Source organism: Globicephala melas, chromosome 6, assembly GCF_963455315.2.
Source record: "Globicephala melas chromosome 6, mGloMel1.2, whole genome shotgun sequence".
Classification (NCBI taxonomy): domain Eukaryota; kingdom Metazoa; phylum Chordata; class Mammalia; order Artiodactyla; family Delphinidae; genus Globicephala; species Globicephala melas.
The window spans coordinates 95,309,774-95,334,354 of record NC_083319.1 but is presented as its reverse complement, the minus strand read 5'-3'; the positions used below and the strand labels follow the sequence as shown (position 1 = coordinate 95,334,354).

Here is a 24,581-nt window from a genome sequence, read left to right as displayed (position 1 = left end):
ATTTGCTTCTGGTTTTATGTTTATTTTAGTTTAGTACTTAGAGTTTATTATCACTGGTAGATTTGTTTCTTGATTTGGTTTCTCTCTTCCTTTTTTTTTTTTGTTATATATATATATATATTTTCCTTTTTCTCTTTTTCTGAGTGTGTATGTGTATGCTTCTTTGTGTGATTTTGTCTGTATATCTTTGCTTTTACCATTTGTCCTAGAGTTCTGTCTGTCCATTTATTTATTTTCTTTGTATAGTTTTTAGCTCTTGTTATCACTGGTGGATTTGATTTTTGGTTTGGTTGCTCTTGTCTCTTTCTTTCTTTCATTCTTTTTTATTACTTTAAAATTTTCTTATTTTTAATAATTTAAAATTTTAATAACTTTTAAATTTTATTTTACTTTATGTTCTTCTTTCTTTCTTTCTTTCTCTTTTTCTTTCTTTTTCTCTCCCTTTTCTTCAGCCATATGGCTGACTGGGTCTTGGTGCTCCGGCTGGGTGTCAAGCCTCTGCCTCTGAGGTGGGAGAGCTGAGTTCAGGACATAGGTCCACCAGTGACCTCCCGGCTCCACATAATATCAAACGGTGAACACTCTCCCAGAGAGCTCCATTGCAACACTAAGACCCAGCTCCACTCCATGACCAACAAGCTACAGTGCTGGACACCCTATGCCAAACAATTAGCAAGACAGGAACACAACCCCACCCATTAGCAGAGAGGCTGCCTAAAATCATAATAAAGTCAAGGGCACTCCAAAACACACCACCGGATGCAGTCCTGCTGACCAGAGAGACAAGATCCAGACTCATCCACCACAACACAGGCATTAGTCCCCTCCACCAGGAAGCCTACAAAACCCACTGAACCAACCCTAGCCACTGGGGGAAGACACCAAAAACAACGGGAACTACAAACCTGCAGTCTGCGACAAGGAGACCCCAAACAGAGTAAGGTAAACAAAATGAAAAGACAGAGAAACACACAGCAGATGAAGGAGCAAGGTAAAAACCCACCAGACCAAACAAATGAAGAGGAAATAGGCAGTCTACCTGAAAAATAATTCAGAGTAATGATAGTAAAGATGATCCAACATCTTGGAAATAGAATGAAGAAAATGGAAAAAACGTTTAACAAGGACCTAGAAGAACTAAAGAGCAAACAAACAGTGATGAACAACACAATAAATGAAATTAAAAATTCTCTAGAAGGAATCAATAGCAGAATAACTGAGGCAGAAGAATGGATAAGTGACCTTGAAGATAAAATAGTGGAAATAACTACCGTAGAGCAGAATAAAGAAAAAAGAATGAAAAGAATTGAGGACAGTCTCAGAGACCTCTGGGACAACATTAAATGCACCAACATTCAAATTATAGGAGTCCCAGAAGAAGAAGAGAAAAAAAGAGAGACTAAGAAAATATTTGAAAAGATTATAGTTGAAAGCATCCCTAATATGGGAAAGGAAATAGTCAATCAAGTCCAGGAAGCGCAGAGAATCCCATACAGGATAAATCCAAGGAGAAACACACAATGACACATATTAATCAAACTATCAAAAAATAAATACAAGGAAAATATATTAAAAGCAGCAAGGGAAAAACAACAAATAACATACATAAGGTTACAGCTGATCTTTCAGCAGAAACTCTGAAAGAGAGAAGGGAGTGGCAGGACATATTTAAAGTGATGAAAGGGTAAAAACCAACAACGAATATTACTCTACCCAGCAAGGATCTGATTCAGATTTGATGGAGAAATTACAAGCTTTATAGACAAGCAAAAGCTAAGAGAATTGAGCATCACCAAACCAGTTTTACAACAAATGCTAAAGGAATTTGTCTAGGCAGGAAACACAAGAGAAGGTAAAGACCTACAATAACAAACCCAAAACAATTAAGAAAATGGTAATAGGAACATACATATTGATAACTACCTTAAATGTAAATGGATTAAATGCTCTAACCAAAAGACATAGACTGGCTGAATGGAAACAAAAAAAGACCCGTACATATGCTGTCTATAAGAGACCCACTTCTGACCTAGGGACACATACAGACTGAAAGTGAAGGGATGGAAAAAGATACTCCATACAAATGGAAATCAAAAGAAAGCTGGAGTAGAAATTCTCATATCAAACAAAATAGACTTTAAAATAAAGACTCTTACAAGAGACAAAGAAGGACACTACATAATGATCAAGGGATCAATCCAAGAAGAAGATATAACAATTGTAAATATTTATGCACCCAACATAGGAGCACCTCAATACATGAGGCAAATACTAACAGCCATAAAAGGGGAAATTGACAGTAACACATTCATAGTAGGGGACTTTAACATCACACTTTCACCAATGGACAGATCATCCAAACTGAAAATAAATAAGGAAACACAAGCTTTAAATGATACATTAAACAAGATGGACTTAATTGATATTTATAGGACACTTCATCCAAAAATAACAGAATACACATTTTTCTCAAGTGCTCATGGAACATTCTCCAGGATAGATCATATCTTGGGTCACAAATCAAGCCTTGGCAAAATTAAGAAAATTGAAATTGTATCAAGTATCTTTTCCGACCACAACGCCATAAGACTAGATATCAATTACAGGAAAAGACCTGTAAAAAATACAAAACACATGGAAGCTAAACAATACACTACCAAATAACCAAGAGATCACTGAATAAATCAAAGATGAAGTAAAAAATACGTAGAAACAAATGACAGTGAAAACACGACAAGCCAAAACCTATGGGATGCAGCAAAAGCAGTTCAAAGAGGGAAGTTTATAGCAATACAATCCTACCTCAAGAAACAAGAAACATTTCAAATAAACAAACTAACCTTAAACCTAAAGCAATTAGAGAAAGAACAAAAACCCCCCAAAGTTAGCAGAAGGAAGGAAATCATAAAGATCAGAGCAGAAATAAATGGAAAAGAAATGTTGGAAACAATAACAAAGATTGATAAGACTAAAAACTGGATCTTTGAGAAGACAAACAAAATTAATAAACCATTAGCCACTCATCAAGAAAAAAAGGGAGAAGACTCAGATCAATAGACTCAGAAATTTCAAAAGGAGGAGTAACAACTGACACTACAGAAATACAAAGGATTATGAGAGATTAGTACAAGGAACTCTATGCCAATAAAATGGACAACCTGGAAGAAATGGAAAAATTCTTAGAAAAGCACAACCTTCTGACACTGAACCAGGAAGAAATAGAAAATATAAACAGGCCAATCAAAAGCACTGTAGGACTTCCCTGGTGGCACAGTGGTTGAGAGTCCACCTGCCGATGCAGGGGACGCAGGTTCGTGCCCCGGTCTGGGAAGATCCCACATGCCACGGAGCGGCTGGGCCCGTGAGCCATGGCCGCTGAGCCTGCTGTCCGGAGCCTGTGCTCCGCAATGGGAGAGGCCGCAACAGTGAGAGGCCCACATACCACAAAAACAAACAAACAAAACAAAAGAAAGCAAAACAAAAAAACCCAAAAGCACTGTAAATGAGACTGTGATTAAAAATCTTTCAACAAACCAAAGCCTAAGACCAGATGGGTTCACAGGTGAATTCTTTCAAACAGAGAAGAGCTAACACCTATCCTTCTCAAACTCTTCCAAAATATAGCAGAGGGAGGAACACTCCCAAACTCATTCTATGAGGCCACCATCACCCTGATACCAAAATCAGACAAAGATGTCACCAAAGAAGAAAACTACAGGCCAATATCACTGATGAACATAGATGCAAAAATCCTCAACAAAATACTAGCAAACAGAATCCAACAGCACATTAGAAGGATCATACACCATGACCAAGTGGGATTTATCCCAGGAATGCAAGGATTCTTCCATATATGTAAATCAATCAATGTGATAACCCATATTAACAAACTGAAGGAGAAAAACCATATGAGCATCTCAATAGATGCAGAAAAAGGTTTTGACAAAATTCAACCCCATTTTTGATTTAAAAAAAAACTCCCGAAAGTAGGCATAGAGGGAACTTTCATCAACATAATAAAGGCCATATATGACAAACCCACAGCCAACATCATTCTCAGTGGTGGAAAACTGAAACCATTCCTTTAAGATCAGGAACAAGACAAAATTTTCCACTCTCACCACTATTATTCAACATAGTTTTGGAAGTTTTAGCCACAGCAATCAGAGAAGAAAAAGAAATAAAATGAATCCAAATCAGAAAAGAAGAAGTAAAACAGTCACTCTTTGCAGATGATATGGTACTATACATACAGAATCCTAAAGACGCTACCAGAAAACTACTAGAGCAAATCAATGAATTTTGTAAAGTAGCAGGATACAATATTAATGCACAGAAATCTCTTGCATACCTATACACTGATGATGAAAAATTTGAAAGAGAAATTAAGGAAACACACCCATTTACCATTGCAACAGAAAGAATAAAATACCTAGGAATAAACCTACCTAAGGAAACAAAAGATCTGTATGAAGAAAACTATAAGACACTCATGACAGAAATTAAAGATGATACAAACAGTTGGAGAGATATGCCATGTTTTTGGATTGGAAGAATCAACATTGTGAAAAGGTCTATACTACCGAAAGTAATCTATAGATTCAGTGCAATCCCTTTCAAACTACCAATGGCAATTTTCACAGAAGCAGAACAAAAAAATTCACAATTTGTATGGAAACACAAAAGACCCCGAATAGCCAAAGCAATCTTGAGAACAAAAAATGGAGCTGGAGGAATCAGGCTCCCTGACTTCAGACTATACTACAAAGCTACAGTAATCAAGACAGTATGGTACTGGCACAAAAACAGAAATATAGATCAATGGAACAGGATAGAAATCCCAGAGATAAACCCACACACATATGGTCACCTTATCTTTTATAAAGGAGGCAAGAATATACAATGGAAAAAAGACAGCCTCTTCAGTAAGTGGTGCTGGGAAAACTGGACAGCTACATGTAAAAGAATGAAATTAGAACACTCCCTAACACCATACACAAAATATAGACTCAAAATGGATTAAAGACCTAAATGTAAGGCCAGGCACTATATAACTCTTAGAGGAACACATAGGCAGAACACTCTATGACATAAATCACAGCAATATCATTTTTGACCCACCTCCTAGAGAAATGGAAATAAAAACAAAAATAAACAAATGGAACCTAATGAAACTTAAAACGTTTAGCACAGCAAAGGAAAACATAAACAAGACAAAAATACAGCCCTCAGAATGGGAGAAAATATTTGCAAATGAATCAACTGACAAAGGATTAATCTCCAAAATTCATAAGCATCTCATGCAGCTCAATATCCAAAAAAACAAACAACCCCATCCAAAAATGGGCAGAAGACCTAAATAGACATTTCTCCAAAGAAGATATACAGACTGCCAACAAATACATGAATGGATGTTCAACAGCACTAATCATTAGAGAAATGTATATCAAAAATACAATGAGGAATCACCTCACACCAGTCAGAACAGCCATCATCAAAAAATCTATAAACAATAAACGCTGGAGAGGGTGTGGAGAAAAGGGGACCCTCTTGCACTGTTGGTGGGAAAGTAAATTGATACAGCCACTATGGAGAACAGAATGGAGGTTCCTTAAAAAACTAAAAATAGAATTACCATAGGACCCAGCAATCCCACTACTGGGCATATACCCTGAGAAAACCATAATTCAAAAAGAGTCATGTACCACAATGTTCATTGCAGCTCTGTTTACAATAGCCAAGACATGGAAGCAACCTATGTGTCCATCAACAGATGAATGGATAAAGAAGATGTGGCACATATATACAATGGAATATTACTCAGCCATAAAAAGAAACCAAATTGAGTTACGTGTAGTGAGGTGGATGGACCTACAGACTCATACAGAGTGAAGTAAGTCAGAAAGAGAAAAACAAATACCGTATGCTGAGACATATATGGAATCTAAAAAAATGGTTCTGAAGAACCTAGGGGCAGGACAGGAATAAAGACATAGATGTAGAGCATAGATTGGAGGCGATGCGGTTGGGGAAGGGTAAGCTGGGACGAAGTGAGAGAGTGGCATGGACATATATACACTACCAAGTGTAAAATAGATAGCTAGTGGGATGCAGCCACATAGCACAGGGAGGTCAGCTCCGTGCTTTGTGACCACCTAGAGGGGTGGGATAGGGAGGCTGGGAGGGAGACGCAAGAGGGAGGAGATATGAGGATATATGCATATGTATAACTGATTCACTTTGTTATAAAGCAGAAACTAACACACCATTGTGAAGCAATTATACTCCAATAAAGATGTAAAAATAAATAAATAAATAAATGAAACCTATGGGTTCCTAGAATTTTTTCACCTTCTGTCCATGAAATTTAATAAAAGGACAGAAGAGCCTCAAAAACCACAGTGCAGTGGAAAGACAAGGGTCATAGACATAGACATATGCCCCAGGGGTCACCAAAGGACTTTCAGTTGTGGAAAGTGTTCTGCAAAGAAATCCAGAAGCCACTATCTAGAACCCATGAGGTGGAGTTGTCCAATCTGGATCACTAGGTAGGGAGCCTGACTTTCAGCCTCCAATGCCTCTCTTCCCAGGGGCATTGCTGCCGAACTCGTCCATCAGAGGGCAGACTGAGGGCAGACTCCATTTCCCTTAGATGGGGCATTTTCTCTCTCTCTGCCACAGTTCACATTCAGCAAACCTGAATTCTAATTAGATATCCCAGTTTGCAGCTACCCCTGCCTGAAGAGGCCCAGGGTAAAAACTTCTGAATACATATGTCCTCTTAGGTATTTCCTCCCTTGAAACATCTGCAGTCGTAGGGTGCTTCCCATCTCAAGAAGGAGAGGCCACATTCTTAGTCATTCCTCTCTCAAGTTATTGCTGTTATATTCGCTTAATCAGAAAGTGTGTTCGTAGTGTAGTCAGATAAGGCTGAATGTGGTTGACTGTCTTCTGCCAGAAGTTCTCATCACGGTCCTGATCTTCTCTTCCCTCATCCCTCCCCCACAGCACTGAAAGGAGCTGAGGGTAAGGAAGTTTTGACTTCATCACTTCAACCAGAACCCTCTTCCTCCTCCTCCCAGGGACGTGGTGGCAACCCTGCTCTACGCTCAGGCCCATGCTGCTGTCTTACTGGAAGCCTCCCTAACCTGAATAATTTGTTTCCTATGTTTCAGGTTTTATGCTCCATTTACTCGTATTAATCTGCAAGTGCTTGCCTAGTCTGTGAATGTTCTAGGATATAACATTGGACACATCACCTCGAGTCATGCAGACAGATCCATCGTCATATTGTTTGGTGGTTTCCTAATCACCAGGAGGAGCTAAAGAGTTATTTTCTAAGTTGGTATCACAGATGTCTTTTACACCTCACCTGATTTCCAAGTAAGATGGCAGTTTAAAATGATGCACAAATATGATACAGGCACAATCTAGAATACCTTCAAGTAATTAGAGGAGCATCAGGTTTCAAAATTCAGCATAAAGAACCAGTTTCCAGGTTCAGAGAATTCCTCCACTATCACCAACTGGGGTGACTCCAAGCATGTTACCTACCTTTCTTGAATTTCTAAGTTGTTTTCTATAAAGCCATTTACTACTCATTCTACAACAGCTCTGGAATTCTATGAAATTATTTAAAAAGCAGAACAATGTGGAGAATATCTTTCGGGGGGGTATGCTCTGGGTGGCTCTGGATTTCTAGGAACTAGCTGCATTTCTAACCCTGAAAAGGTAACAGACATGCATATGGTTTTAATTTCATCTAAGAGAGATTTTCAAAGCTATAATGGGCATTGTGAGGATTTGGAAAAAAGGAAATGTATTAGTAAAAGTGAGAAAAGTGGAAAATATAAACCAAAATCAGAATTCATTTTCATCAAAGGAGTCAACTCTTTGGAATAAATGTCTAATAGAGGTGACTGACTCAAAAGCCATACAGAGATGTGCTTCTTGAATTGGCAAGCATCTGGAAAGGTGGATTTGGGAAAGACGCTAAAACTCATATTGCATGTCTACGTTTTCAGAGCCCTGTTGATAAACCTACACTTTATCAGATGAATTGTGAACATGGGTGTGTTCTGAACCACAACATTGTCCTTGGAGAACAGTTTGAAATGTGAAGGCTTCCAGAAACCTGATACGTGATAAGCATGTTTAAGCATCAGTCTTTGGATACTTATAATTCTGTAATATGAGAATGGGGAAGATAGAAAAGAGACAAATTAGCAAGCATATTTTCTATTGATGATGGACGTCGGTGATGGTAACTGGGGGAGGGGGGTGTTCACTCTACTTTGGTGTTTAGTTCAAATTTTTCTTTTTTAAAAAAAGTGTATTTTTATCATAGGAGAAAGAAGTGGAAAGTCATGGAAGGCATTCAGACCAGCTCCCGCATAGTCCAAGCAGACAGGAGGTCCTTCTGCACCTGCCACATTCTCTGTTTGGGCAAGTCGGTGCGTCACTGTCAGGAATATGGCTCCCTTAGCAAAGGCAGGCACTGCCGCTTTATCTGTAAATGCGCCATGTGTGTGCCACGTGCCTTTACAGTCTTTAGCTCTATGACTTAAGTCGCCGCGAGGTGCCCTTTCTCCCATTTCTTTAGGTCTCTTACGTAGCCCGGGAATTTGGGGGAGAAGACAACCACATCCAGTTAGAGGCAGAAATGACAGACTTGCTCCTAGCTTCGAGATTAAGAAAAGAGATCCTGAGCGGCCGTCTCAAACCCCAGCAGCAAACGCCAGCGGGCGTACCAGCTGGTTGAACCCCGCGGACCCGCACCCCGGGCAGCCACACTCGGCACGGCCGAGGGACGAGGCGGGTGGGTGCCGATGGGCCTCGGCCAGCTTGGTTTGCCAGTCGTCTTACGCAACAACTTTGCAGCCAACATCTTCGTCCTAATAGTAGAGGGGGCGGTGTTCATGCGTTGCGCTTTCTCCCCTCCATCCGCCCCCTCTCTCCGGGCAGTCGCGCTCTCAGAGGAGACGCGCCGGGCTTTGTAATCTCTGCTTACGCAGCACCGCGGGGCTCGGAACGGCCGCCCGGCCCCCTCTCCTCTGCTGCTCGTCCCGGCTTCTGGCCGTTCGCCAGCCCCCCGCCTCCCCTCTCGCCCACCCCAAGGAGGAGGGGTCCTCCCAGAGTGTGAGGGGAGGGGGAAGGCGGAGGTCCCTGCCACGCCCGGGCCGCGGCAGCCTGCGGCCCTCGGCCCGGCACTCGGTCGGCAACAGGTAGCTTGGCCGGCTGCGCGCTCGGGGAGACGAAACGCGCGCCTCTGCGAGTGAGCGAGGGTCGCTGGGCTCAGAGAGGCACCTCGGTGACCGAGAGGGCGAAGGAGGCGGTGAGGGGAGCGGGACGGTGAGGCAGGGGTCTCGGGCCCCTCCCCATGCTCGCTCCGGTCGAGACGGCCGCGCCGGCCGTTGCGCAACCCTGGAGCGGGGCGCGGGGCCCCAGGCGCTGGGCGTCCCGGCACTCGGGCGGCGGCGGTGGCCGCGGCCGGGAAGGGACGCGGGCTGCCGGTGGCGCTGCCGGGAGGGGGAGGGGGCGGGGGCGTGGCGAGGGCGGGGCACCGGAGAGCCTGCCTCCGCTGGCCGCGGCCATTGGAGGCGGGCTGGGGGCGGGTGCGGACTCGGCGATTGGGGCCGGGGCCGCCCGTCACGGCGGGCTGGCGGTCGGCGACGTAGCGCCGCGCTCGGAACTGACCTACTAACACACATCTCCCGGCGCGGCCACGGCGCCCGCGGACCCGGCGCGCCGCCCGTCTCCCGCGCCGCGCCCTCGCCTCCGCCTGCCGACCCGGAGGCCCAGCCGGACCCCGATCCCCGAACGCCACCGGCTTCGCTCACGGCCCCCGTTCTTTCTCCCCGCCACCCCAGCTCGCCGCCCTGAGAGCAGGAACACGGTAAGCGCTCCGCCCACCGCCGGCCCGGGCCCGGTGCCCCGCTCCCCGCCCGCTCCCGGGGCGCGCGGCCGGCTGGCGCGGGGCGCGGGCCAGGCTGTGCGCGGGGTTCGGCTGTGCGCGGAGCTGGCCGGCGGCTGCGAGTGTGCGCGGGGCATTCATTACATAAACTTTTGCTGCCTTGTCAGGAGGGGGACTCGCCACCTTAAGGTGGCTGCTTTGATTGCAGCGCCGTCGCTCCGGCACGTAGTCCGGGCTGGCTTGCGCTCCCCCTGCTGCTGTTGCATAATGTCTCCTGATTTCAGGAAAATTGATGTTTTGATAGAGAAGAGCGCCGGGGAGGCTGAGCCGAGGCTGAGCCTTCTCGTGGGGAAGGGCAGCGCTCTTTTCTTTCTCGTCCCTTCTGCGGGGCTGGCGGCGGTGGAGAGGAGGGGAGCTGAGTAATGGGGAAGAGTCTTGATTTTCTCGTTGAGAAAGAGCGTTGGTAGCGTGAATGGTGACGGCATTCGGAGAATGCCTGCGCTGCGTTTGTTTGTGTCCGGGGCTGAGTCTGCACAGACGTTTTCCACCCTGTTTGTCGTCAGCGTGTTTTACCAGCGCTCGGGGAGGTTGTGGGATTTGTACTTGCATACATTGCATAATCTGCCCACAGTGAAATATTGGCAAGGATTACGGGCTGATGTGGGAATGTGCGCGTACGTGTGCAATGATTTGGTAATTTTAGCGCCGCGTTGGATACTGGATCATTACCTGTATACTACGTCCCAAATAAAAAAGATGTATTTTTAAACACTCCTACAAAACATGAAAGGAAGAATTCCTCGGTTTGTATTCTGATCTTGGATACTACCCGAGCTCGTCCCTTAGGTGTTCTGAGCTATTATTTTTAAACCTGGGACGAACCATTGTGACGTTCACCTCCCCACCTTCCTAATTTTAATGCATTCCATTCGATCAGCCCTTTTTCTCACCTTATTGTCATTGCTTTTTCAGACACAAGACAGATCACATAATAGTTTCCTGGAAATGTTGTATTATGTAACGGACGAATTTGCTGGCAGTGAGCACAGGAAGAGGGAGCTAATTACGTGATTTTATAATCTTGCTACAAAGAAAGTAGGACGATCTCAGCCTTTAAAATGTCACTGTAACAGTTTTTTTTTTTTAAGGATATTTTAAACAGGAAAGTAGACAACTGGGTAAGCATTGAGTTTGCTCATGCAGCCGAATGTGTGTCTTTTGCCCTAAATGAAATGTGCGTTCTTCTAAATTTAGCCCTATCACATTTTAACAATTGTGGCCTCGCAGCGCTATTTCTGGCGTTTTCTCCAGGGCTGTGTGCAAATACAAGTTCAAGGCCATTTGCTGTAGTTTTAACTCCACGCCTTCGGAGACCTTTGATAAGATTGTATTTTTAGGAAGGCATTTCGCAGAGCCCGTTGACTTGCTGAATGCTGACTCCCATTTATCTTTTTAAAGGACACTTTAGGAAAGTGCTGTTCCCTGAGAACAGCAGGGGATGGCCGAGTGTCATCTTCTGGTCTTGGCTTTTGTAAATAACAACAGCGAATGGGGTCACAGTATTTGTTTCACATCGTATTTTTATTTTCTCCAGACCAGATATGATTTATGGGAAACAGATATAGGTTAGTAGATTGTATTTTTTTGGTGGATGTCCTAGTTTTATTCGTGTGAGGATTATATGAATATATAATATACCCAGATTTTAAATTTGTCCCTGGACTCTTACGTAGTGTGTATGTGAATATATGTATATGGTGGCGTGTGTATGTCAGATTTGTTTTCCCCTAATGTACTATTAAAATAACTAAAAAGCAGGGTTGTGGACAGTTTTTAGGTGGGAGGGGGCGGAGGAGGGGACGTATTACAGAGATTCACCTCTGGAACAAATTTATTACCCCAAGTAATTGAAGTCGCTTTCCAAGAAGCTAATATTGCTCCAGGCCCCGAATGTCAGACCCCGACCTACTTTGGAGCGCAGGCCGGGAGCCCCGGGCCTGCAGGGGGCCGCGTAGCGCCACCTTCCGATCGCGACCTCAGGGGTGCTCCCTTGCCTCCCGGCCCACCCCTCCCTCCTGCGGGCCCTTGGGGTCTGGGGGCGATGTGGGGGTGGCGGGCGCGGACCTCGGTTAGCAGCAGGGAGCGCCCTTGGGCGGCGCTTGGATGGGGGCTGCAGGGCGGCCTGTGCTGCTCCTCCTCGCCCCCTCCTCACATTCCTTTGTTCTGGCGCGGGGGTCCTGGCGGCGCCAAGGCCCCGCTGCGCCGCCCACCCGGCGGGGGCGGGTCCTGGGGAGGCGCGTGGGGGGGCGCCGAGGGACCGCCCGGGACCCGAGAGTGCGATGCGCTCTGGGTTTGCTTGGGCAGGAGGAGGGAGGGGGAGGATGCAAGGGCAGCCGGAGCGGCGGGAGGGGAGCCAGGAGAGCGGGAGGGACAGGAGGGACCCAGGGCGAGGCCGCTCCGCAGTTCCAGGGGCCTGCCGTATTGCTTTTTGCGCGCTGAGCTTCTGAGCACCGCAGGAACCTTTGTTCGGGGAGGCTTCATTGTATGTCGGAGCCGAGGGCTTCTGATTTTCGTGAAGTGAAAAAGACCTAAGGAAACCTCCAAATGTCAACAGACCACAAAAATTGCGGGGAGGGGAGGTCCACTATTGGTGGTGGTGACGAGGAGAGCCCCATCTTGACTGTAGCCAGTCGAGTCGATGTATTTTTTTTTTTTGAACCTTTAGTCTATGTGGTCAAAGGCTAGAGTAGAGAGAACTCAAATCCCCCGAGTTCAGAATTTTAAAAAATCAAAACACTTGTGTGGATGCCGCTGTCCTGCTATATAAGAGTATATAGTAGTACTTTCATCCTGGCAATAAGTCTTCTGAGGCTGTGCTCCTGCAATAAATCGCAGTGAATTCAGGGCAGCGTCACAGATGTTCTCTGAAAGGGCATCAGCGCAGTGCTTTGTTGAAAAGTTGGCTTCTGTGGGATCAAATCCTACACCCCATCCCTAATGGTTTCTCTCTTGAGTTTCAGGCCAGTCAGTAGTTAGGAAACAGTGAAGTGCTAAAAAAGAACACAGGCTGTGGGCTCACAAGAGCTGGGTCCCAGGCCCCAGCCTGTGATCTTGGGCACTGCCCTGATTTCCATAGGCCTCCAGGGTAAACTGAGGGAATAAAACCTGTTTAGCTGGGCAGTTGTGGGGAGCTCAGTAAATGTTTCCTGTAAAAGTGACCAGGAACTATATATATATATATATATATATATATATATATATATATATATATATATTTTAATAAAGGTATTCACCTTCATTTTTCACTGCCTAAGTCTCTGTGCAATAAGGAATAAAGTTTGCACTAAGCCTATAGTTAATGATTCTTCTTGGGACTTCCGTGGTAGTCCAGTGGTTAAGACTTCACCTTCCAATGCAGGGGGTGCAGGTTCCATCCCTGGCCAGGGAGCTAAGATCCCACGTGCCTGGGGCCAAAAAACCAAAACATAAAACAGAAGCAATATTGTAACAAATTCAATAAAGACTTTAAAAATGGTCCATATCAAAAAAATCTTTAAAAAAAAGATTCTTCTTGAAATACTGTACTTTTCTGTTCTAATAATGATTAATTTCTTTCTCAAAACTATTTGCTATTACGTTTGATGGTAATTTTAGTTTGAAGGGAATTCTTGACAGGATTGCAGAACCTCAGACTACCCAAGTCATTGGGTTAATGTTTGGGGGAACTGTTTAAAGGAACAGGGAGAGGTGAGTTGATGGTTGCAGGAATGGTGTAAAAAGTGCCAAACAGCTGCCCTTTTTCAGTTCCCTTTACCTCTCTGTGATGGTTTTCCTGGTCCTGGATAATCTCTCTATCTAAAATTCTAGTCTGAGATCAGAGGCTGGTTAGACCTCACAGATGAGCTGTGTTGGGAGGGAGTGTGTGCAGCCTGTATGGTTAAAACGGTAGGACATGCCCCAACTGCTGATGGTTGGCCCTTTTGACTAACACAGAAGTAAATTTTGTTTGGTTTACCCTTACACTTGCAACATAGGGCAGTGCTTCACTACGAATTACGAGAGGCAAAAATTAGGCCTAGAACTAATCATCATCATCGTTTCCTTGATGCTGCTCATTCTTCAGAAATGAGGTGAAGAGCTAATATTTGCTAAACATGTACCCTTCCTGTGCCAGGCACTGTGTTGACTGTTCTATTATCGTCCCCATTTTAGACATGAGGAAGTGGAGGCTAAGAGAAATTGATTAGCAGCCCAGGCCAGGAGCCTGAAAAGGGGATTGGGGGGGTGGGGTGACCCTCTGTCTCTGTCCCTTCCCTGAGTGTGAGTGCAAGCTCACTGGAGTTTTTGAAACAATTTCCTTTTCTGTGTTAAAGACTTATCTTTGCGCAGTGCAATTATAACATCACTATGATGCAACAAGCTGAAAATTAAAACCCTTTGTTCAGGCCCTTTCCCATGTTGAGCAATGTGCCTGACTCACCAGCTGAGTGGATATTTCTAGTTGACCTTGCTTTGGTCCATAGAGTCAGTTCTGAGACGTGAATGTGATTGCAGCATGGAATGGAAAAGGTGCAGTCATATTGCCGAGGCTTTATTTTTACCCTAGTAAAATCACACATACTTCATTATTTCCATTGTAATCCAGATGGCATTGATGCTGTTCAAAGTTGTTTATTTTTAATTTGTATTAAGGAATGAGAGCACACTTGGGATTCAGTTCAAAATATGACAGAAACAATGTAATTGAAGTTTCCTTTAATATTCATTTCTTGTTTTTGTAAGGTATGCCTGTATTTCACAGGGTTAACACATTGTTTGATATCCTGTTATTTTTCTAAATTATATTTGAGTTGATTTTTATCCAGATTGGACTTGTATAAGAATGTCGAAAGACATTGACCTTTGATCACAGACATTACATAAGAGTTTTCCAGTTTCAAAATGAGCTTGTATTGCCACCACCCCCAATTATCTCTCAAATTTCATTACAAATACCTTTCTTGTAGTTAAAAAATTACTGTTTCTCATATGGTTTTAATTAGAGTATGCTAGCTTGTTTTTATGGTAAGAAAGTTTAGTAGGGATTTACTAGATGCCTTTCGTAATAATCTGTGCTTTGAGGACTCATTTTCATTGGAAGCAGAATGATGTTTATAAGCCTTTTAGTTATCAGAACATGGTGTCTTTTATTAATTAACTTTCTAGGGATCTAAAGCTGGAGTTAAGTAGCCTTCAAATAAACACTAAAAATAAACATTTAAAATAATTTCTTCTATTCATGAGGCACATAATAAATGACATTTGTAATCGTTTGCTCACTGGGAAGGAAAGTGAACAAGAAATTAAAAAGTCAAGCTGAGGAAAATTGGAATGATCCTTCAGTATAATTAGGGACATTCAAAACCTTGCCCTACCATACCATTTCCTCAGCCAACTCTGCATGCACCCCATTTTCCCCATCATTATCCCATGTTGCATGTAGTCTGGTATTACTTACCTGTTGCAGAATTTCTTATAACTGGGTAACTTCATAATTACCCATGTCCCTTAAGATTTCAAATTAGTTGCTAGACTGATAAATTATCTTTTTGAAACTTTCAAGAAAACAAATGGTCCCCATTTTGAAGTGAATGCAGAATTTTTCATAAGGCATTAGTATTTCATCACCCCCATCCTCCCAGTTCCCCTCCCTCAAGCCTTGAAGTTGTTTGGATGTGTTAGCATCTACGCATTTGCCCTGAGCAGTCTTCAGAATATTTTCATTGAGAGTTAGATTACAAACAGTAGCCTCTTTTTGTAAAAGAACGTCAGGTCATACTATTTCATATTTCAATCCCTTAAATTATATCAATGCTATAATAAAATGCAGTGTTGTCATCATATTTATTAAGTTTAAATCTAATTTTCAAGTGGTCCTTTGTTGAGGATGAAAGGGCAAGAAACTTGAAATATTTTCATTTATCATAAACTTGCTCTGGTTTTGACACATTCATTTACAGAAGTACCCGAATAGAAAAAGTAGGCCAGTTTGTTGCTATGATAGGATAAATTTTGGAAAAGTGTGAAAGTCTGTTTATGTGTGTGTTCATAGCTTGATCAAGTATACATTTCTCTCTGACTTCAGAGTCTGTGTTACTAGATACAGAATTATATTATTAATGGGAGGCACTTCACTGGTACTTAAAGAGGTTTAACATAGTTTTCTTAATTTAAAAAGCATTTTTTCAGCCTGATTAGAAAATCCTCATGCAACTTCAGTGTTTCCTCAGTTTTTTCATCCCCCACTCCCCCCTAGATTTTATTTTCATCCATGAAAAGAAGTAAAGCATTTTATTGAAACAATCATGTCATGGATTTTACCCACAGGAAGAAAATGTAGGTTAACATTTGCTAGTATTACTAGTTTAAAGAGCTGTGAATTGATTCATTAACTTTATTTTTTCACTAAAATGGCACTTATCTCAAAAATAAGCCACTGCCTCTTAGTAGAGAGATGGTTTGTAGTTTAACATAAAAGAATTTTTTTCTTTAATGGTATCTATACTATACCTCTGAGGGTGTAAACAGTACATTCAGAGAGTAGAGGTAAAATGAGGTAGTTCTATCAAAATATTTCCAAATCATTGGGCACATCAAATAGTATTTCATCTTGTATTGACAGAACGTTAAAATCAAAGTATCAAATAGAAGCAATTTGCAATCTCTTTAAAGAAATAATAATGATTTTTTCTCATAGTAGATTTTAACATCTAAGCTATTAGTAAGGTTTTAGATGCTTGAAACAAAACGTTTCTTCTCTTCTTGTTTTGTAACAAGTTTGAATTGTCCACCAATATTTCTCTGAGAGATGTGTTGGCGGCCAGAGAAGATACAGGTCTGTCATTGTAAACATAAGTCATAAGGTCCCTCCTCAAAAAGAAATTTGGGCTAGAATTTGTCCTTTATTCTTTTAGAGAATTTTCTAAACCAAATTTATCTTAATTAAAAACAATATTTAGGTCATCTGACTTAAATAGACTTTAAAATCTGGGTTTATGAAACATAACTCCTGCCTGTAGAAATAGTGTGATGTACTACAAAAAAGCATTAATTAGCAATGGTACATCCGAGTTAGGTGTGGGAAAATACGTCATTAGAATGTGATGACTCCTGCTCTTAAATTTCTCCTTTTATTTGTGTTTTTAAGAAGCACCCGTATTATCTAATGCGTGTAATGAAGCTGATCGTGCCGAATACCCCAGCATCATAGAATTGTCATTTAGTGTCAATTATTCACCAGAAAGGAAACTAGTGGTGACTGATGTAACACAGCATTAGTGGTGATCTGAAAACATGAGGCAGAGGTGAAATGACTGTTCAATTAATCATAAGGGAAAACACTGGAACTGAAATAAAGTCATTAGTTAGTTGAGCATAAAAACTGATGTCTTTAGAAGGCGTTGTAAACCACCTTTCCATTCACTTTAATTTAAATTTATTGTTGAAGGGCACAAATAGATTCTTTGCCCTCAACACCTCTGCCCTCTAGTGCTGCATGGCCTTGGGAAAGTCACTCAGTCTTTCTGTGTTTTAACTGCCCTCTCCCACCATGTTGAAAATGGATACATTTTGATTGTGTACCAAAAAATCACAGGTGACAATGCTAATAGCTTTAATTTTTTCCTTCTATTTATTTTAGCATGTAGGTTTGCCCGGAGATTAAAATTTTAGCAGAGATATGAAAATTTAGAATGTTTTCTCAATTCATTAAATACTTGCAGGCTATACAACTCTGTGGAAGCTGGAGAAAAGTTCCAGATGGTACCTTTGTTGTCTTAAAGAAGTTCTGGCAGCATCTAATAGTGCTTTACTGCCCCCAAAGTCACTTAGTAAGTGGGCATATATTACCCAGAAATGAGAGTAACACAGAAAGGAACTGTATGTAAATGAGATGCATTGCAGGGATATACACCAGAACAACCCTCTGGGAGTACAGGAATGGGTACTGTTAGAGGAATTGGATTGGAGTCAGGGCTGTCCTGGAATCTTAGCTGTGCCCCTTAACTAGCTGTGTGACACTGGGCAAGTTGCTTAACTTCTCTGAGCCTTAGTTTTCTCATCTGAAAGTGGTTATTATGAGGGCAGTGAAATAATGACAGGCCAGGCTCACAGTGTCTGTTGCATAGTCAGTGTTGAGTAAATGGCACCTGTTATAATTGTTTTTATTATCACCATACAAAGAAAAAGGCAGTGCAGCTAGAAACAATGTGATATGTGCACCAACACCCCTTGTTGGCGGTGCTCCTAGCACACCCCTGGATGAGCGCTGTATTCACAAGCCTGTCTCCCACCAAAGACTAAGGGGTTCCTTGACTCTTGGGAGTTTGATTCTTCCTTCACTCTTTATGTGCCCCCAGTCTGGCTCAGTGCCAGGTATACAGTAGGTGGTCCATATGTGTTGAATAAGTCAAGGAATGAATAAGAGAAGCTCTCTGTTACTAAGCTAAATATCTTTTTTAGAATTTATGTAATAATCAGATTTAAAAGAATGTATCAACAAAGTGTTTTTGGCACAAAGCTCTCTTATATAAGGCAAATGAGTGACTGTCAATCAGATGTTGAGCACCTAATAGGTTCAGTTTGTTGCTAGGATACAAATATATTAATTTGAGCCCTGAACTAATTTGCAGTCTAGCTGGACATACAAAACAAACATGTAGGAAGATACATTGTACAAAATCAGCACCTCTCTCTACAGTATCTCGCACTGCTGATAAACTCTTTTCAACACTGCAAGGTTATTTGATAAATAATATTACAGAAAATATCCTAATGTCGTTATGGCCTGATTTGCTGGTGGAATCATAGAGGCAGTTAATATGTGTGGATGAAGGAAGAACCAGATTCTAGTACACATAGTGAAATTCAAATAGGAAGAATATTAACTGAAAAGAAATGAGATTTTTCTGCAGGTTTTGAATGTACCAACAAAGTTGTAGAGACGACAAAGTGGACATAAAGTACTTAGACACCCAGAAGAAATGGGTTAAGAGATTTTAGGACAAGTGGAATATTTTTGTTAAATGGAAGTAGTGTTATTTTCTCTATGCAGTGTGGCAAGGGCTGCCTGCCCGCCCTCACTCACACTGGACTCAGCGCGATTCTTTGGACCAGGAGATTGAAGAGAGTCCCAACTCACTCAATGTAGGTTTGAAATGATGAAACAATATGAAATGATGAAAGAATGAAAAGTTTAGGAAGAGTAACTAACACAGAATTGTGGGACATTTCAAAAGCATAACTGTAAAAACTCATAGGTGAGGTGAAATGTAAAAGGAATGTAATTTTTTTTTCCCCAAGGAAGGGACAAATTAAAAAATGCATGGAAGAGAAAGAGTCTCAAGTGGAGAAAATACTCAGAATAATAGTGTGCAAGGAACTGCATAATGTTTTAAAAAACAGTAGTATCTGGGGATACAGTGGAGATTTAAAAAGCATCTTGGAAAAGTTCAATGTAATTATCTTCCTGGAACTGGAATTTTTACTCTTTGCTTCAACATTCATTTGATTTCAGGGGGGAAGACTTAACTGAATTAGGGAATACAAATTCTTGACAGGAGGGAAGAATCCATTCAGTATATTGAAGGAAAAGGGGTTTTCATATCAGAACAAGAAACCTAACTGGAAATATAGGAAGCAGGGTTGTTTACTAAGTGATAACTAGGAAGCTCCCCTTTCTACACCATCACGGCCTGCTGTGGCAGACTCATTGCCTTCATTTCCCATTAAAGCTATATTTTCAAAAACAAACGGAAGCTTGGTATTTGTAATCACAAGTTTTGCTAAGTTGCAACTCACTGTTTCCATTGGCTCAATTTGATGGACAGAAACATGGCATTAAACCTTATTCTTGATGATCCTGAAATTATTACATCATTCCTTCTGTTCCTTCTGGAAAAGACACAGGAAGCTGGCAGTCTTTTCCGCTGATAAAATTAAACGTCATTAGTCATTATAAAACTATGCACAAGAAAGAAAGAGAGACCTAAAACAAAAACATTAAATCTTTTTAATAGGGCAGGAAGAGTGCCATATACAGATAGTGCCGAATGAACAGTTGTCTTACCATATCTCCTTTATGAAAGTATTACCTACTGGAAAATTAGACAGAGAAGCCCTGTCCAGGAAGACAGATCCAAAATGACCACGAGAAGATTGTTATTGGAACTTAATATGGATTTATTATCTCCTGTCAGGCCAAGTTCAGATTATAAATATGTCATCAGTGGAAAAGGAAGCTAGTTGATGGTTCTATTTTTGAGTTCTTATATTTTGTTTGAAACTAATTAGTAAAATGGAAAGAAATTCTTTCCATAATTACATTCTCTTGGTTTAAAATAATTTTAAGTTTCAAGAAGGCACTGTACTTAAAAAAAAAAAATCCCTTTGAATAATAAGCGTTTATTTTAGTCTGAAGCTACTTTATCAATGAAATCTATTATGACAGAATTGTCAGGACCAAAAAAAGCACTGTGGATGCTTCAATCTTAAGTGAATGTTTGATAAATCAATTTGAAGGAACCGGAAAAAAAAAAAAAAGAACATTTCTAACCTCATAGCACAAATGTGTCAAAAGAGATGGCTTTATTGAAAAGAGTCCTTTTCAGGTATGCTGAGTCACTTGGCAGAATGACCATGACATCAGCCACATAAGAGATTAAACAACTACAACTCAGTTGTTTGTGTGGCTTTTATTTTTGTGGCAATAAAAATTTAGCTCCCTTTATATTTGATTCCATGTAATTACAGAATTTGTTTACTGATATTAAAGGGGTTTACTTGGAAAAGTTCCTTTTATGAGGTGAGCTTGTTTGCTTGGCAGTGATATAAGTGCTATCTAAAAGTATTCAGAAGCCCCACAAGATGCAAGTACTATTTAAAAACTTACCAACCAGAGGCGATCTGTCATTTCCTTCCTGTAATGTCCTATCCCCACATGCCCCACCCCACCATTTTTTCTCCTGAAACACAGTCTTCCTCTGTTTTTCCCTGGGGCAGATGTGTTTTTTTCTCTCACTGTCCTGGACCACAGGTCTCACTGTGGACTTATCCTTTACAACTTTACCGTATAGGTATTTGGGTACTTATTTTCCTTACAAGATTGTAAACTCTTTGAAGGGCAGAAATATTGACCCTCAATGCTTCGTGTACTTTCTTGTACATAATTGGTAATAAATATTTACCAAATGGATAACTGTTTCTCTTCATGTATTGCAGGTGACCTAGAAGACCCCTACTCCGTTTGGTGAGAGAAGCCGAAGAGATTTATCCTGGACGGTGGAACAAAAAGAAGAATATTGATGGATTTTAAACCGCAGTTTTTAAAGCATTTGAGATTACTGAGGAAATAACTTCTTCTCCTGCACCGCATATATAGGTTAAGGTTGTTTCTGATGCAGCTGAGAAAAATGCAGAGCATCAAGAAGGAGCAGGCATCTCTTGATGCTGGTAGCAGCGTGGACAAGATGATGGTGCTTAATTCTGCCTTATCCGAAGTCTCCGAAGACTTGACGACAGGGGAAGAGCTCCTTCTCAATGAAGGAAGTGTGGGGAAAAACAAATCTTCAGCATGTCGGAGGAAACGGGAATTCATTCCCGACGAGAAGAAAGATGCCATGTATTGGGAAAAGAGGCGGAAAAATAACGAAGCTGCCAAGAGGTCTCGGGAGAAGCGTCGACTGAATGACCTGGTTTTGGAGAACAAACTCATTGCACTGGGAGAAGAAAACGCCACTTTAAAAGCTGAACTGCTTTCCCTAAAATTAAAGTTTGGTTTAATTAGCTCGACAGCCTATGCCCAGGAGATTCAGAAACTCAGTAATTCCACAGCTGTGTATTTTCAAGACTACCAGACTTCCAAATCCACCGTGAGCGCCTTTGTGGATGAGCACGAGCCCTCGATGGTGGCCAGCAGTTGCATTTCTGTCATCAAGCACTCTCCACAGAGCTCTCTGTCTGATGTTTCGGAAGTGTCCTCGCTAGAACATTCGCAGGAGGGCCCTGGGCAGAGTGGCTGCAGAAGCCCAGAAAGCAAGTTCCAGGTCATCAAGCAAGAGCCGATGGAACTGGAGAGCTATGCCAGGGAGCCCAGAGATGACCCGGGCACCTACCGAGCGGCCGTGTACCAGAACTATATGGGGAATTCTTTTCCTGGCTACTCACACTCTCCCCCTCTGCTGCAGGTCAACCGATCCTCCAGTAACTCTCCAAGGACATCAGAAACCGATGAAGGTGCAGTAGGAAAGTCATCCGATGGAGAAGACGAGCAGCAGGTTCCCAAGGGCCCAATCCACTCTCCCGTCGAACTTCAGCGTGTCCACGCCACAGTGGTTAAAGTTCCAGAAGTGAACTCCTCTGCCTTGCCGCACAAGCTTCGGATTAAAGCCAAAGCCATGCAGATAAAAGTGGAAGCCTTCGATCATGAATTTGATGGCACACAAAAACTTCCTTCGCCTGTTGACATGACGTCTAAGAGACATTTCGAACTTGAGAAGCATAATGCCCCCAATCTGGTACATTCTTCTCTCACTCCCTTTTCAGTGCAAGTGACTAACATTCAAGATTGGTCTCTCAAATCTGAACACTGGCATCAAAAAGAACTTAATGGCAAAACTCAGAGTAGTTACAAAACTGGAGTGGTCGAAGTGAAAGACAATGGTTACAAAGTCTCTGACCCAGAGAATTTGTTTTTGAAGCAGGGGATAGCCAACTTGTCTGCAGAGGTGGTCTCACTTAAAAGACTTATAGCCACACACCAAATCTCTGCTTCGGACTCTGGGTAAAATTACTACTGAACAAGCTCTGGGCATTTAGAGATGTCATTTACAATAGATAGTACATTTTGTATTAGGCTGAATTTTCACTGGACTTGTGATGTCATTTCACTGTAATGTTCACATGTTGACTGTTGGGTGTCTTTCTGTGCACAAATTATTATGAAGATTAGACTGTGTTATCACTCTGCCTTGTGTATAGTCAAATAGACCATTGCAAAGGCTGTATATATTGAACATTATTTTTGTTGTTCTATTATAAAGTGTGTAAGTTACCAGTTTCAATAAAGGATTGGTGACAAACACAGAACTTCTGCTCCATTGCACTTAATTTTATGGGAAAGAAAGAGCAATTTAAGTTACAAAAGTAGATACTGTATTAAGATATTATGCATTTTACTTATTTGGGGGAGTTTTCTCCCATCTGTAAGGGAAAACCAAAACATAAGTTCAACACATAATATTTCCTTTTCTAATTTGGCCCAGGCTATGATAAGTTTGAAAACCTTCCAAAGAGGGAGAGTAGGGAAGAGGGGGTGGGGAATGCATTTTCTTGCATTTGAGACTAGTAATTTACTAAATTACTCCCCATTATCTATTTTTCTTTAAGGTTACATTTTCTCTATCCTTTTTTTTTTTAAGTAGAAAAATCCAACTTGTTTAGCATCATTGTCTCTTTAGTCATCTCTCTTTAAAGTATGACACATGGATGTGGATAGTTGAATCACTGACCCAGTTTATTATTTAGAGGTTCATTAAAAGAGTGGATAAAAGACTAAGGATGAAGTCATTTTTATGTTATTGTAAATCTTAACAGTTCTCGAATATAAGTCTAGGGAATTAAGCTAGTGAAATATTGTTTTATTTAGTTTCCAAAATTTCAAGGAACACATCAATGATCCCATTCCACCACATTCAGTCTATGTAATGACTTTTTTTTTTTACTATTTGTTAAAGATGAATATAAATAATAGCTCCAGTTTGGAAACTCTTTATAATATAGAAGTCCAGAAGAAAGCATCATTCTAAGTAAACCGATGATATGATCATGACTGATCATTTGTCCAGGATCCTCAGTTGCCCCATAGAAGTAAGTGTCCTCAAATACAGACCAAATGTGTCTTCTGTTGCAAGGCGGGACTGGCTTCTGAGTGGGGTGGAAGGAATGGGTGGATGTTGATCAAGCACAGCTTTCCCCATAGCTCTTCTCCTCACCAAAGCCCTCTCCAGAACTGTTTCTTCTCACACTGACCTCTTCTGTATTCTAGAAGTAAGGGGGAGGACTTGGAGGCTTCATAAAACATGTGCAGGGGCTTCCCTGGTGGCGCATTTGTTAAGAATCCACCTGCCAATGCAGGGGATATGGGTTCATGCCCTGGTCTGGGAAGATCCCACATGCCGTGGCAACTAAGCCCGTGCGCCACAACTACTGAGCCTGCGCTCTAGAGCCTGCGTGCCACAACTACTCTAGCCCGCGTGCCACAACTACTGAAGCCCGCACACCTAGAGCCCGTGCTCCGCAACAAGAGAAACCACCACAATGAGAAGCCCGCGCACCGCAACTAGAGAAAGCCCGCGCGCAGCAGCAAAGACCCAACACAGCCAAAAATAAATAAATAAATAAAATTTAAAACATGTGCAGGATGACTTAACACTCACTCTGTCACCCGTATCTCATGGTGGCACCTAAGAAGGGCCCAGTTATAACATCCCAGTTCGGGGGTCTCCAGCGTTTTTGACTGCCTGGTTTGAATAAAAGCCTGATTTTTGATATCTTAAACTTCCTGCACTTTTATATTTTAAAAAACGATCCTTGGAGTTAAAGGGAATGCTAGAACACGCACACATGCCATCCA

The 24,581-nt window shown here is 41.9% G+C and overlaps 1 protein-coding gene across 2 annotated transcripts; it reads left to right on the top strand.

The window, feature by feature from the left end:
• The first annotated feature begins 9,707 nt into the window (after nucleotides 1-9,707).
• NFIL3 (nuclear factor, interleukin 3 regulated) lies at nucleotides 9,708-23,010 on the top strand. Of its 2 annotated transcripts, none has more exons than XM_030832539.3 (2): nucleotides 9,708-9,895; nucleotides 21,170-23,010. In XM_030832539.3, exon 2 carries the CDS (start codon nucleotides 21,346-21,348, stop codon nucleotides 22,732-22,734), a length of 1,389 nt encoding a protein of 462 aa, XP_030688399.1. In that variant the 5' UTR covers nucleotides 9,708-9,895; nucleotides 21,170-21,345; the 3' UTR covers nucleotides 22,735-23,010. The 2 variants fall into 2 exon arrangements, with proteins under 2 accessions (XP_030688399.1, XP_060156005.1); XM_060300022.2 differs by lacking the exon at nucleotides 9,708-9,895 and adding an exon at nucleotides 17,833-19,096.
• Nucleotides 23,011-24,581: the final 1,571 nt, after the last annotated feature.